Here is a 14,609-nt window from a genome sequence, read left to right as displayed (position 1 = left end):
ACGAAAGTAACGTACCATATGCGAAAATTCTTAACATTTCGTTAAAGCTTGGTATTGAAAGTAAATCAGATACTGCCACAAATGCTTTGCCACCTGTTAGTTATATGGATTTGACTGGAATCGAAGGCGTTGAGAGCATGGCTAATAGTGCTATAACTGGTAAGTTTGTTTTGTGCACACACAGTTTGTTTTGGTGTATATATACATGTGTGAATATATGATTGATATAATTCCAGATTATTTATGTACCGATAATACTGGTGTTGCTACTTTGGGCAATAATGAAATTACTTCCATATTCTTAGCTGGTGATTCGGCCGACGTTGGTCAATCCCAACAAATGTTAACCATGCCTTCGGATAATATGATGATAGAGCTATTAGATGCCAATACTGTAGCTGAGACAGCAGGCGAACTACGCCAACATCAAGATCTTACAACTGCTATGCTTAATACACAGCAATATAATAATAGCGGCGTAGCAGCTGCTGCCTTAGAGGCAATGTCAGCGGTAAATAATCTACAAAATATACGTAATGTTAACAATAAAGGCAACAATAACAATTTGAATCAAAAGAGCACTCAAATTACTACACCATCGGAAGTTTCTCAAAGCACAGCCATAAGCGATAGGCCCAAAGCCAAGCCAGTATCTAAAAAGGATAATAAAAATTTTCGTAAAACTGTATTTCCACAATCGCCTGTACTGCAACAAAACCAAATGGTATCAATCTATAACAAATTGGTAAGTATGCCTAGCGAAAATGGTATAGTGTATTACTTTAGGGGTCTGTGGGTGCGTTTTTGATTTTCGTGTCATTTTAAATATCAGTTCCAGTTCGCATATCGATTGTGTTTTAGGACCGTCTTTGGTTTCGAAGCCGGTTTTAGTTTCAATTTAATTTCGAGTATGGATCTTGTTGTTATAGACAGTCCCCGAAGGTTTTGGGGAGTGTTAATGATGTTGATAGGCCTTTCCGGGTCCGGTTTTAATGTGCTATTAATTGCACTCCAGGGATTCAAGAGGTTGATAATCGCAATACAAAGCTTTACAGCTTCGGAGCTTCCGCATATTAATCGTTCCCGAGATGGTCGGGCTAGTGTCTCAATTGCGCTTGTTACTGGAACGTACCGGATCTATATTCGGCATAGGACCATCAACATCGATAAAACTCCCCAAAACCTTCGGGGAGTATTGTTGTTGTAGCTATAAGGTTGCTCCCCGAAGGATTTGGGGAGTGTTATCGATGTGATGGTCCTTTGCCGGATACAGATCCGGTACGCTCCGGTACCACAGCACCGTTAAGGTGCTAGCCCGACCAGAGTTGGGTCGTTTCGTTCTGAACTTGTTCAATTGACCGGGTCTCTCAACTGAACAAGTGAACTAGATCTTCGATTTCGGTTCTATTTGTTCCTTTATTTCGTTTTATCTAATGTTATTCTTTCTCTCATCTCGTTCGCGAACATACATACGTAAATTCATGCCACTTACACTAAAGATATGTGTGGTCATCTTTGTGTGTGGCACTGCTACAACAATATATGTATGGACTATTTATGAAAAACATGTTTTGTAAGAAACTAATTATAACATTTATTAAACTTGAAAAGTTCATATTTACAATTTGTGTCTATACTCTTTCAATTCCCTGGATCTTCCGAAATTTGTAACTTTTTTTTAAGTTAATTATACATATATATATTAACTTATTTATTCATAACACATTTAAATATACCTACACAAAGCATTGCTGCATACACACCCCAATCTATACTTGTTGGCTTTTTCCGCGGGGAGAGCAGCAGTGAACAAATTTGCTTGAAAAAAAAAGAACAAATGAACAAAAAGAACAACTTGTTCGTTCATCAGAAAAAGAACGAAAGATTCGAATCTCTGAAATGAACGAAAAAGCACAACTCTAAGCCCGACTATCTCGGGAACGATTTATGTGGCCACATTAAACCTTCAGGCCATCCCCTCCTCCCCAACCCAAGTTCCACGAGGAGCTTAGGGTCGCCAGAGCCTCGTCTGTTAGTGAAACAGGATTCGCCGCGGATAGGTGAGGTTGACAATTGGGTTTGGAGAAGCTATACATTGCGCTGGCAACCTGAAGGGTTGCTTTACACAGCCCCTTGAATCTGGTATTTTAGTCGCCTTGTATGTATGTATGTATGTATTTATTTGAAAATTTGTTCCTAGCGCAACAATTTTGACAAATTATTTAACAGTGCTAGTCATGAATAGCATGAGCTATAAAAATTGAACAGTTATAATAATAATAAATTAGATTAATCAAATTAAATCAAATATAACGGATAATAGTGAAATATTTATGTATGTAAATGTAAATCTTAAAACTAAAGAAAAGTAATTAATAAATATTAAAAGACAGCAGTAGTGAGATATCCTTTGGTTGGTTATAGATCGAATAGTATTTAACAAATAAAGAAAGAAGAGAGAGAAAGGAAAAGGACTTAGAAATGAACATTTTAACAACAACAATTTGAGATCCAGTTTAAGAGTCGTTAAAAAATGATGTTAGCTCTTTTTTGAAGTGCAGAGCATTACTTAAGAGTCGAAGACTTGTAGGTAGGGAGTTCCAAAGACGTATTGCAGTAACAAAGAATTGGCGCTCAGAGGTTAGCGTGCGGTATCTAATGTGCTTAAGAAGAAGCACCGATCTTGATGATTGCAGAAAAATAAGCTTTCGATATAGATAGATAGATGTTGTGAGGTTAAGCACTGCGACCTATTGGTCTATTGTGCCCTCATTCTCTTTACAACACTTCATCCAAGCCGAGTTCTCTGATAAAAACCAGAATGGTTCTTGGCTTCAGAGAATGTATGTGACTATTTTCTAATTTGGATGATCCTATGATCCTAAGCCTTCGTCTCGCGACTGCATCACATTCCTTCAGGATGTGTTCTGCAGACTCATCTTCGGCATCACAGAATCGACAGAGGCTACTAGCCGATATACCCAATTTATGCATATGGCTCTTTAGCCTACAGTGACCTGTGAGTATACCTGTTAAAATCCTAAGGCTAATTTTTGGGAGATTAATCATAGCCTTATATCGCTTTGAATTGTACCCTCCTATTAGTGCCTTTGCCTGCCGAAGTCCTGGACTTTCACGCCAGTGTTGTTCTCTGAGGCACGCCTCATTTTGTCTAAATTCCTCCCTTATTGTATGTGACCCTATTGGGACCATAGGCTCGGGACCTATTGACTTTCCGGCCGCTGCCAACCTGGCAAGCTCGTCCGCTCGCTCGTTACCATCCACTCACCTGTGTCCAGGTACCCATGTTAGACGGATGGTGTTATTAACTCCTAGACTGTTTAACCTCTCTACGCACTCAAGGACTGTTGATGATTTAATCTCAACTGATGATAATGCCTTGAGTGCAGCTTGACTGTCGCTGAGTATAGCGATTTTCTCGTTGGTATATCCCCGCTGTAAGTTTATCTCTGCACACCGGCTTATGGCAACAACTTCGGCTTGGAAGATGCTCGGATATTTTCCGAGTGGTAGGGATATTTTGGTTCGGGGGCCGACGATCCCCGCTCCTATGCCCTCCGGTGTCTTCGAGCCATCGGTGTACCATATTATGGTGTGTTCCTGGTGAAGCGCTTCAATCCTGGAAGTGTCCCACGAACATTTGTTCCCCAGCTCTATTTTGAAGCGCTTCTCAAACTTAATTATCTTCCTCGTATCATCTCTGGGAAGTTGGATAAGTGGAATCTGCTCCTGCAGCTTCGCCATGCTCCGTGACTGTATCACTTTGCCTCTTCCATATCCCTCTTTAGCTATGTTTACTAAAGTTCTCCTGGCTGCCTGCTCAATTATTATATGTAGAGGCGTTAACTCAATCAGCACCTCTATTGCTGCCGTCGGGCATGTTCGCATAGCTCCCGTAATGCAGACACACGCTAAGCGTTGAAGCTTCGTGAGTGATTTTTGTACGGTCACCATGGTTGTCCTTGATGCCCACGCAACTGCTCCGTACACTATGATAGGTCTCACTATCATAGTGTACATCCATCTTAGGATCTTTGGGCTGCATCCCCAGGATCTTCCTGCAATACGTCTGCACACCATTATTGCTCTTGTAGCCTTTGATATGGTATTGTCGACGTGTTTCCTCCATAAGAGCTTAGAGTCAAACGTGACTCCCAAGTATTTCACCTCAGTCGTGTACTCCATCTGTACTCCCTCCATTGTGATTTGCCTAATCCCTTCCAGTTTTCCTGGTGAAGGGCACAATGGATGTCTTGTTAGGGTTGATACTTAGCCCTACCTCATTACACCATTCTTTCGTTAGCCTCAATGCCCTTTGCATTATGTCGCAAAGGGTGCTCTCAAATTTGCCCCTTACAATGATAACAATATCATCCGCGTACCCCTGACATCGGATTCCGTTTTCTGAGAGCCTCTGTAGAAGTTCATCTACTACCAGGCTCCACAGCAGGGGTGACAGGACGCCCCCTTGCGGACATCCTTTCGTTGTTTTGATCTCTACTGTACCGTCCCCACTTGAGGTTTCGGCAGTCCTCGTACGCAATAAGGCGTTTATCCACATACGGATTGGACGTTGTATCTCTCTTCTCTCGAGTGCCCGATTCACACTTTCGTGTGTCGTGTTGTCGAAAGCCCCCTCTATGTCCAAAAATGCGCATAGCGTTATCTCCCCGCACTCGAACGCACTTTGGATTTCTGTGGACAGTTGATACAATGCAGTTTCTGTCGACCTGCCTGTCCTATATGCATGCTGATCTCGATGTAGTGGCATTCTATCGAGAACCTTTGATCTGATCTCGTGGTCTACAATTTTCTCCATTGCTTTCAGAGCAAAGGATGTCAGGCTTATAGGCCTAAAGGACTTTGGGCTAGAGTAGTCCTTTTTTGCCACTTTAGGTATAAAGACCACTTTTGCTCTTCTCCACACTGTTGGGATGTATGCCAGTGCGAGGCTATCCCTCATAATCCTGGCCAGGTGTGGGATCAATTCCTCTCCCTGCTGCAGAAAGGCTGGATATATGCCATCCACTCCCGGAGATTTGTAGCTCTGGAAAGACCTTACTGCCCACTTAACTGTGCTGTCGCTGAAGAGTTCTTTGGCGAGGTTCCAATCTGTGGGTGTCGGTCTTACCTCTCGAACCTCCTCCGGCGAGGTTTCCGAGGATGCGTCCGGGAAGTGCGCTGCAAGCAGGGCATGTGCTCTTTCCTCCTCTGTCCTTGTATAGGTTCCATCGGGGAGTTTCATCGATAATCGCGTCTCCCTTTGGTCCTTGGCTAGGGCTTTATGAAGCCTTGCTGCCTCTGGAACATCTGTTATGCCCTCGCAAAATTTCCTGAAGCTCTCTCTTTTAGCTTTCCTAATCTCTTTGTTATATGTTGTTAGATTTGCTGTGTACTGCTCCCAGTTTCCCGTGCGTCTCGCTTGGTTGAAGAGTTTGCGCACGGTTTTCCTCATTTCCGAGAGCTTCCTCGACCACCAGGGGGTTTTACTCCCTGGGCCCTTTGATTCACGACAGTACGATATAGATAGTCAGGTTCCTTCGTGTGTATCAATTTATTGAGGAAGGACAGTGTTTTGACTTTTAAAAGATTTTGGAAAGAAATGTTTAGCAACCTTTCAGCATGTTGTGATACGTGGTCAAGTCTTTTCAACCCATAAACATATCTAGCAATGTTGTTGTAAACAACATTTAGTTTGTTCTTGCACAGATAGTCACAGTTTGAGTAAATCACACAACCATGGAGTAGCGTAGGTATTAAGTACGCTTTAGCCAGAAGTAGTCTTATGTGCAAAGGCGTGAAATACTGTGTTAACCATAGTGTACGTAGCATTCCATACACTTTTCCAACAGTTCTAAAAATATGGTCTTTCCATGTCAATGTTTTGTTAAAAATTACACCTAAGTTTTTCGCCGTATCTACGTATTCTATAACGGAATTGTCGAACACTACATTCTCTAAATCATTAGTGGGAAAAGACCTCCTATGAATAACAATACATTTTGACATATTCGGGTTTATACATAAGCCATTCATATTAGCCCATGAAAATATTTGATTCAAATCGTGGTTTAAGTTACTTATGCACAAGCTAGTTTGATCACGAGGACAACACGTAAACAACTGCACATCATCAGCGTAGATATGAACATTACAATACTTAAGGACATCGGGTAAGTCATTGATATACAGAAAAAATAACAGAGGACCCAGGATAGAGCCTTGAGGGACGCCTCTTAAGACATGTTGGAAGTCAGACTTTTCACCATCTATACATACTGCTTGAGTCCTTTCGCCAAGATATGATCTTATAAGGGCAACTGCATGACCAGAGAAGTTAAATAAGTTTACCAGCTTCCTACAGAGCAGAGTGTGGTCTACAGAATGAAAAGCTTTAGAGTGGTCAAGAAGTGTTAAGGAGTCAATGTAACTTTCATCCACTCGCTCACGAATTTCTTCTGTCACAGATAATAGTGCCGTTGTACAGCTCCGCTTTAACCTAAAACCGGACTGACTGTCTGACAGGAGCTTGTATTCATGTACATATGATACGATTTGCCCATGTAGAATACGTTCAACGACCTTAGATAGGAAAGGAGTATGGCTATTGGTCGATACTCATTATTTTGTTTACGGATTACGGATTTGTTTTATGGATTTCCAGTATATTGGGAAGACATCGGTCGTCAAAATTGAGTTGACCAAGTAAGTAATGTGGGGAAGGATTTTGGGAAGAATGACTTTTAAAAACTTTGAACATATACCATCAAGCCCCATTGCGTTAGACTTCACAGATAGTATGGCTTGGACAACATCACAATTATCGACACAAACAAACTCGAAAGAGCTAGTGTCAACATTAACACGCACGGAGTAGTTATCAATACACACATTGTCGGCTGAGTTTGGTAGTCTTACAAAAGTATTGTTGATGTCGACATTAGGCGGATGAGACAGGTCACTTTTTGACTTACCAATTCCTATTTGTTTGATTTTGTTCCACTTTTCTTTTGTATTCAAAGCAGAACTAAACTTATACTTAAAATAATTTGCCTTAGCCAGCCTTATGGCTTTGTTTGCAGTAAGCCGAGCTGTTTTAAAGCAGCTATGTATGCGCTTCGACTGTTTTGTACCTTTTCCACCGTGAGTAGGCTTGGTTACGAAGGTGGATAAGGTGTTTTAATGTAGCATTGAACCAAGGGCTATTCTTGTATTTAGGTGTCTTTATTTTTAGTGGAACGTGATCATCGAATAACTTACTTATGTTATCCTGCAGAAACTTTGTCTGGCCATCAACCGATGTTAACGTACGAATCAAGCTCCATTCAACCGACTCAACGGACTCAGCAAGAGAATAATAATCTATACTTCTGTAATCGCGATACGCTGACGAACTTGGCCTACATGATGTTTGGAAGTTGTAGTTTAGGAATATCAGGTCGTGTTTTGAGAAGCAGGAGGCGGATAGTTGCGTGTAGTGAATTACTTTATGAAGATCATTGACAAAAAATAAATCTAATAGAGAAGAGTTAGTATTTGTGAAATGCGTTGGTATAGCACAGTTTGTGGGAAAAAGTCCCAGAGATTCCATGCTTTGTTTTAAAGAGGCATCCACCAGTAGGTTACTATTAAAATCTCCAGCGATGATAATATTGTCATAGTCTAATAGTAACGATTGAAGAAATTCAATAAACGCGGAAAAATCTACTAGTCGATTCGGTCTGTATACACAGCCGATAAGAAGCCTACTATTATTCTCAGAAAACATATGAACAAACACATACGACACTTACGACAGGCATACCTACCGCGGGTATATTCTGACCCCCTAACCCGCTGGGTTTCGGGGAGTGTCTTTATCGTTAATACAACAGCAATAACATAAAGCGAACTAAAACTAAAATTTGCGTGGAATTGGATTTTATAGGCTCTAGAAAGAAATCTGCAGATATCTGCAATTTTAACTGCACCATAACTCCTATCAGCCTTCAATTATTTTCCAACAAAATATAAACTTTATAACCAAGAGGTTTTTTCTATGCATATAACCTATTCGTTCCGAATACGCCAGGTTCGAGTGTTTATTAGCGTTGATTGATGTAAATAAATTCATGACATTGCCAGGTGTATTATTTTACGTGTTTTGAGTAATTTGTAGTATTATTTTACGCGTAAAAAAGAAACAGAGTATGGTGGACGCTATTTTGCACCACTATAATCATTTTGGTATTTGTAATTATTATTAAAATTTTACTTCAGCTTTTATTAAAAATTCACTTAGTTGAGTAATTTTATTATTATTATTATAAAAAGCTGTAGCTTATAATTAAAATTACAAGTTAAGAAAAATCGTAATTTCAATTTTAAATATACATATGCATTTATCACCCCTATTTTGCATTTCGATTACGTTCCCGTTCTACGCTCTGCTTTTTTTTTGTTTTGGTTTAAACTTGTTGGCCAGAGAATGTATCTCCACACGCCAGGTATTTCTCTTGTTTGGTAGTTCTGCGATTTGATTTTCTACACGAAAGTGCAGAATTTCGCCATGAATTTACTAATTTATCATTCCAATTGTAATTAAAATTCTTTGTGTATTTGCTTCTGGTTCGCAAGATTTGATAGCTACACGAGCGTGTAGATAGTATATGCATATCCAAATGTGATAGATTTTGTGCTTGACAGCGTGTTATGTATTTCCAAAAGTCAGGAATAGTGATGCCATACTGTGGTTCAGTAATTTCTATTATTCCTAGTGCGTTTTTTATTTTTGTTTTTATTGATCAATTATGTTATTATTAGGATTAGTAGGATACATGGAGGATATGTGATCGGTACTAGTACAATTGGTTTATATATATATGCGAAACATCTTTTGATGATGTACTTTAAGTATTTCTTTTACCATGTCATTTTTGCTTTGGTACAGAATTCTGTAGGTTTTGTGATTCTGTTTGAGTCAAAGCCCTGAAAAATCTGCCCAACGGTGGTATAGTTATTTGAAAATGTAAAGGCCTATTCGGACGTATCAAGGAGTCTATGGTCTAGTGTTTTGTGGGTGTACTTATTTTTATTTCCCCACATTCACATAGATTTTGTTTGATGTAGGTAAGCACCATGATAGGTGCATCCAAAACGAGTTCTGTTTAAAAATTTAATTTGTTTTGGGTTAAATTTATTTGCCGAAACCATGTTTTGTTGGGTTAACATGGAAGTGGTTTGTTTTTCTAAAGCTAAATTTTGTACTGCTTCGTACAAATGTGTATTAATTGGTTTTTTATGATTCTGAGGGGATCTTCTTTGGAGAGTTTGACTAAAGTTATAATATCACAGTTTAGTGCATTTCTTGGAAGAATATCGACTATCAACCGTGTCTCCTTTATGACTGGGAGTCCCGCTTATGTATATTTGTCAAAGTTGCTGTAACCTATTAGTTCGTGGGATTCAGAGAATATATTGGTTTTGTGTTTGATCTTTGGGGTGGAATTGGAATGCATCTAGGTTGTCTGTAAAAATTGCAACCTAGTTCTTTTTGTAAACTTTGCAGAACATCTTTGGTGAGGTTTAGTATGAGGGGACGTCCGTCCCTGCTTGTATGGCTAAGATATCCTCATTTAAAGCATTTGCGTAGAATTTTTCTTTTATTTTAGCCATTTTTTCCAGAGCATCCCCTAGATGCTCTCTCACTCCCTCCTTTTGTAGACTATTGAGAAGATCATTAAACAGCTTTTCTATTTCTGTAACTCGTCCCTTCAGGTATTCTGTTGTGTTGTATACTGGTTCTGTTTTGTTTTTTCCCTAGGTTTTGTGGACGGTCTGTTGAGCTTTGATTCATTGCTTGCTTTTTGAGGTATTGTGTTGTTCCTAACTTTTGTGAGCTTTCTGTTTACTGTGAGGTCCCTATCCATTGTATTGTGTGATTTATCTGGCAGATAGGGAAACTGTGTGTCGTCGACTGCCAGTAGTGAAAACTGGTTGGATCTGTCCGAGAAGTATGTGTCCAGAGTTTCGCGTCTAGAGATTTTTTTTAATGTTTTTTACGAAATTTATTGTCTGCTTCCTTTCCCATGCCGAACACTTCAGTTTGTCCGTTGAAATGTGTTCGGTACTTGTGCAAAGAATGCATTTTTGTTCGCAGTTGTCGTTGCTGCATTGGGGGAGGCCACACTTGATGCAGCGTTTCTTGGATTTACATGAGTTTTGAACATGGCCAAGTCTTCCGCAGTTTAGACATTGACGTAAGGGGGGAACAAAGAAGGCAACTGGAATTATGGAATAATCCAGTGTAATGATGCTTGGTATGTCGTTTCCAATAAAGCCTAATTTAACTGTTGTTGTCGGTAGAAATGTATTTTGAGTGTGGTTTTTGCGCATAAAACGCTGAACTGAGTTAATTGGTATATGGGATTGTATATGTAGTTTTAATTCTTCCTCATCGTAAGTTATTGGAATACTTCTAATTACTCCATAGGTTTCAAAGACGGATCTGGGTACAAATGGTTTTAGCCCTATTTCTTTAATTTTTTGATTGAGTAGAAAATTATTTGCTGCGGCGGCATTTTTAAAAATAATTTTGTATAGCGATTTACCTATGGCGTAAATGAGATGGATGTCTTTGGTTTTAAAATGTTTTATACAGTTGAATAGATTCAGGCCATTTGTGATCACCGGTTTCCGCTTTTTCGAACATTGTTCAGAATAGGAGGAAAGGGAGAAGTGAAAAAACTCAAAAGGAATTTTTATTTAGAATACGAGGAATGGGAGAAGGGAAAAAACTCTCACGGAATTTTCGTTTAGAATTGGGCTGAAAAAGAAAATCAGCCCAATTCTAAACGAAAAATCCACGCGAGTTTTTCCCTTCTCCCATTCCTCGTATTCTAAATAAAAATTCCTTGTGAGTTTTTTCACTTCTCCCTTTCCTCCTATTCGGAACAATGTTCGAAAAAGCGGAAACCGGTTATGGGAGAAAAGTAGGTATTCAGACCAATTCTAAATATTCTCGCGGAATTTTGTTCTCGCGGATTTTTTTATTCCCGCGGAAAAATTCCTCCAATTCTGTTCTCCTAGGGAGAACAATAATTGGGGAACAGGAATTTCGAATTTTCGAAGTCAGCTGTTTTGTCAATTGAAATTTCGTTGCACATTTCTTATTTTGTTTAAAAGATTGAAAAGTTTAATTATTGTTGCAAATTTGTTGGAAATTAAGAAATAAAATATAAACAATGCACAGTATTAATTGCATTTCATGTGGTATTCACTGAAATTAGTAATGAATTGGTGCCACAGCAACATCAACAGCGGAACATAAGAAGAAGACGGCCGCATAACACAAATCTGCCGGAGTTGCCTGCTTTCGTTCAGCAAAGCAATTTTCTGGCGGCCAAGTTGAGTTGAATTCCTACTTCTTCATATGCCAAAATCTATTTAAGCCTTATTAAAAAATCCTTGCACAATTTCTGGATGGCTGCATCAAATATGTATACCAAGAGCTCTACCGTTGCTTATGATATACTTTTCGACTTAAAATAAATATTGTGGTTGTTGTTGTTGTTGTATTAACATTGAGAATATTGGGGTAGAATGTAAATACATATTTTAGCACAAGTTTGTACAAATAAGTGTTCTTTCTTAAAAGAACCAATTTCCATTAACTATTTTGATGCATTCCCTTTAATTAACTAGTGAAAAAACTCCTATGAAATGGTAGAGAAATCTCCCTCTCCCTCACATTCATAATACCTACTTTTCTCCCATAACCGGTTTCCGCTTTTTCGAACATTGTTCAGAATAGGAGGAAAGGGAGAAGTGAAAAAACTCACAAGGAATTTTTATTTAGAATACGAGGAATGGGAGAAGGAAAAAACTCGCACGGAATTTTCGTTTAGAATTGGGCTGATTATGAATGTGAGGGAGAGGGAGATTTCTCTACCATTTCATAGGAGTTTTTTCACTAGTTAAATTAAAGGGAATGCATCAAAATAGTTAAAGGAAATTGGTTCTTTTAAGAAAGAACACTTATTTGTACAAATTTGTACAAATTTGTGCTAAAAATTGTATTTACATTCTACCACAATATTCTCACTGTTAATACAACAACAACAACAACCACAATATTTTTAAGTCGAAAAATATATCATAAGCAACGGAAGAGCTCTTCGCATATTTCATGCAGCCATCCAGAAATTGCGCAAGGATTTTTTAAGAAGGCTTAAATAGATTTTGGCATATGGCGAAAGGCGAACTCAACTCGACTTGGCCGCCAGAAAATTTCTTTGCAGAATGAATGCAGGCAACTCCGGCGGATTTGTGTTATCCCGCCGGTCTTTTTCTTATGCTCCTCTGTTGATGTTGCTGCGGCACCAATTCATTACTTATTTCAGTGAGTACCACATTAAATGCAATAATGTGCATTGTTTATACCTTATTTCTTAATTTCAAACAAACTGGCAACAATAATTAAACTTTACAATTTTTTAAACAAAATAAGAAATGCGCAACGAAATTTCAATTGATAAAACAGCTGACTTCGAAAATTCGAAACTCCTATTCCCCAATTATTCTTCTCCCTAGTAGAAAAGAATTGCAGGAATTTTTCCGCGGGCATAAAAAAGTCCGCGAGAACAAAATTCCGCGAGAAAATTTAGAATTGGTGTGAATATATTTCCGCCAACTAATTTGCCACTTAGAAAAACGGAACTACGATCGAAATGCAGAATAAACAAAATCGAACGATTCGAAGTTGGATCGAAAGAGATTGGAACACAGAATACCAAAATTGCCAAATCGAAAAAATTCCAATCCAAGTCGAAATGCAGAATAGGGCTGTATATTTCATTAGGTCATTTAGAGTTAGGTTGTTGTAAATATTTACATGAGTGTTTTATTTTTTGTTTATTATTAAATTTAAAAATAAAGTCCTGTATTTTTTAGGAATGTTATAACTAATTCTATATTTTGTATTGATGGATTATTTAGGAAGTGGGTTGGATTAACGATGTGGAATGCCTGACTTCTAGAATGCTGAAAGGAAGCGCATTCGAGGAAGATATGTGTTATTGTGAGAGGGGTGTTATTTCTACAATAAGTACAAGTGTTGGGAAGGTTGTTGTTGAGTATGTATTGATGGGAGATCTTTGTGTGTCTCGAGTCGTAGTCTGGTGTATTTTGTGAGGTCTAATCGGGATAGGGTTTGATGGGTATTTGTGTTTGGGAACTAGGTTACGTTAGTTTTGCTTGCGTTATTTAATTTGTACCATGTGGATGTTCGGCTCCAGATTAATTGTGTGGTCTTTTGATTAATTTTTTTTTTTGGAATTTGTACACGTCGTTTTGGTTTAGGTTTTGTATTGTATGTACTGGTGAAGTTGCAGCTAGTTTGGCGACTTCGTCTGCATATTCGTTACCGGGTATGTTTGTATGTCCAGGGATCCAAATTAGAACTATTTTCGGAAATAAGTCTATGAGTATACTTCTAATACGTTTGGGGTAGAATTCGTTGTTGTTTACGTTTTGGTTGGCGGGGTGGAGCGAGTCAGAGGAGATGGCGTGTTTTCCTCTTATTTCCTTGGTGTAATTTTTGGCTGATAAAATTGCAAGTATTTCCGTGGTGTATACCGTTGTGTATGTTGGGCAGTTTGCTATTAATATTGTGGACGTTTCTGTGGTGTCACATATTCCTATGTTATTCTGCAATTGCGAGGCATCAGTGTATATACAGACCAATTCTATTCTCGCGGATTTTTTATTTCCGCGGAAAAATTCCTCCAATTCTTTTCTCCTAGGGAGAAGAATAATTGGGGAATAGGAATTTCGAATTTTCGAAGTCAGCTGTTTTGTCAATTGAAATTTCGTTGCGCATTTCTTATTTTGTTTAAAAAATTGAAACGTTTAATTATTGTTCCAATTTGTTTGAAATTAAGAAATAAGTTATAATCAATGCACATTATTGCATTTCATGTGGTATTCACTGAAATGAGTAATGAATTGGTGCCACAGCAACGTCAACAGAGGATCATAAGAAGAAGCCCGGCTGGATAACACAAATCCGCCGGAGTTGCCCGCATTCATTCTTCAAAGCAATTTTCTGGCGGCCAAGTCGAGTTGAGTTCGCCTTTCGCCATATGCCAAAATCTATTTAAGCCTTCTTAAAAAATCCTTGCGTAATTTCTGGATGGCTGCATCAATTATGCGAAGAGCTCTTCCGTTGCTTATGATATATTTTTCGACTTAAAATAAAGAATATTGTGGTTGTTGTTGTATTAACAGTAAGAATATTGTGGTAGAATGTAAATACATATTTTAGCACAAATTTGTACAAATAAGTGCTCTTTCTTAAAATAACCAATTTCCTTTAACTATTTTGATGCATTCCCTTTAATTTAACAAGTAAAAAAACTCCTATGAAATGGCAGAGAAATCTCCCTGTCCCTCACATTCATAATACCTACTTTTCTCCCATAACCGGTTTCCGCTTTTTCGAACATTGTTCAGAATAGGTGGAAAGGGAGAAGTGAAAAAACTCACAAGGAATTTTTATTTAGAATACGAGGAATGAGAGAAGGGAAAAAAACTCGCACGGAATTTTCGTT

General features: G+C 38.5%; 1 protein-coding gene across 5 annotated transcripts in view; it reads left to right on the top strand.

The window, feature by feature from the left end:
• mask (multiple ankyrin repeats single KH domain) overlaps nt 1–14,609 on the top strand; it is a 105,721-nt gene that overhangs the window by 62,027 nt on the left and 29,085 nt on the right. For all 5 annotated transcript variants that reach the window (XM_067763395.1, XM_067763394.1, XM_067763391.1 and 2 more), the window contains 2 exons: nt 48–159; nt 237–745. In XM_067763395.1, coding sequence (XP_067619496.1) covers nt 48–159; nt 237–745 — 621 coding nt within the window. The remainder of the gene's footprint in view (nt 1–47; nt 160–236; nt 746–14,609) is intronic.

This window comes from Eurosta solidaginis, chromosome 1 (genome assembly GCF_040869045.1).
Source record: "Eurosta solidaginis isolate ZX-2024a chromosome 1, ASM4086904v1, whole genome shotgun sequence".
Classification (NCBI taxonomy): domain Eukaryota; kingdom Metazoa; phylum Arthropoda; class Insecta; order Diptera; family Tephritidae; genus Eurosta; species Eurosta solidaginis.
Note: the sequence above shows the minus strand (reverse complement) of the source record. Positions and strands in the feature narration are given on the sequence as shown.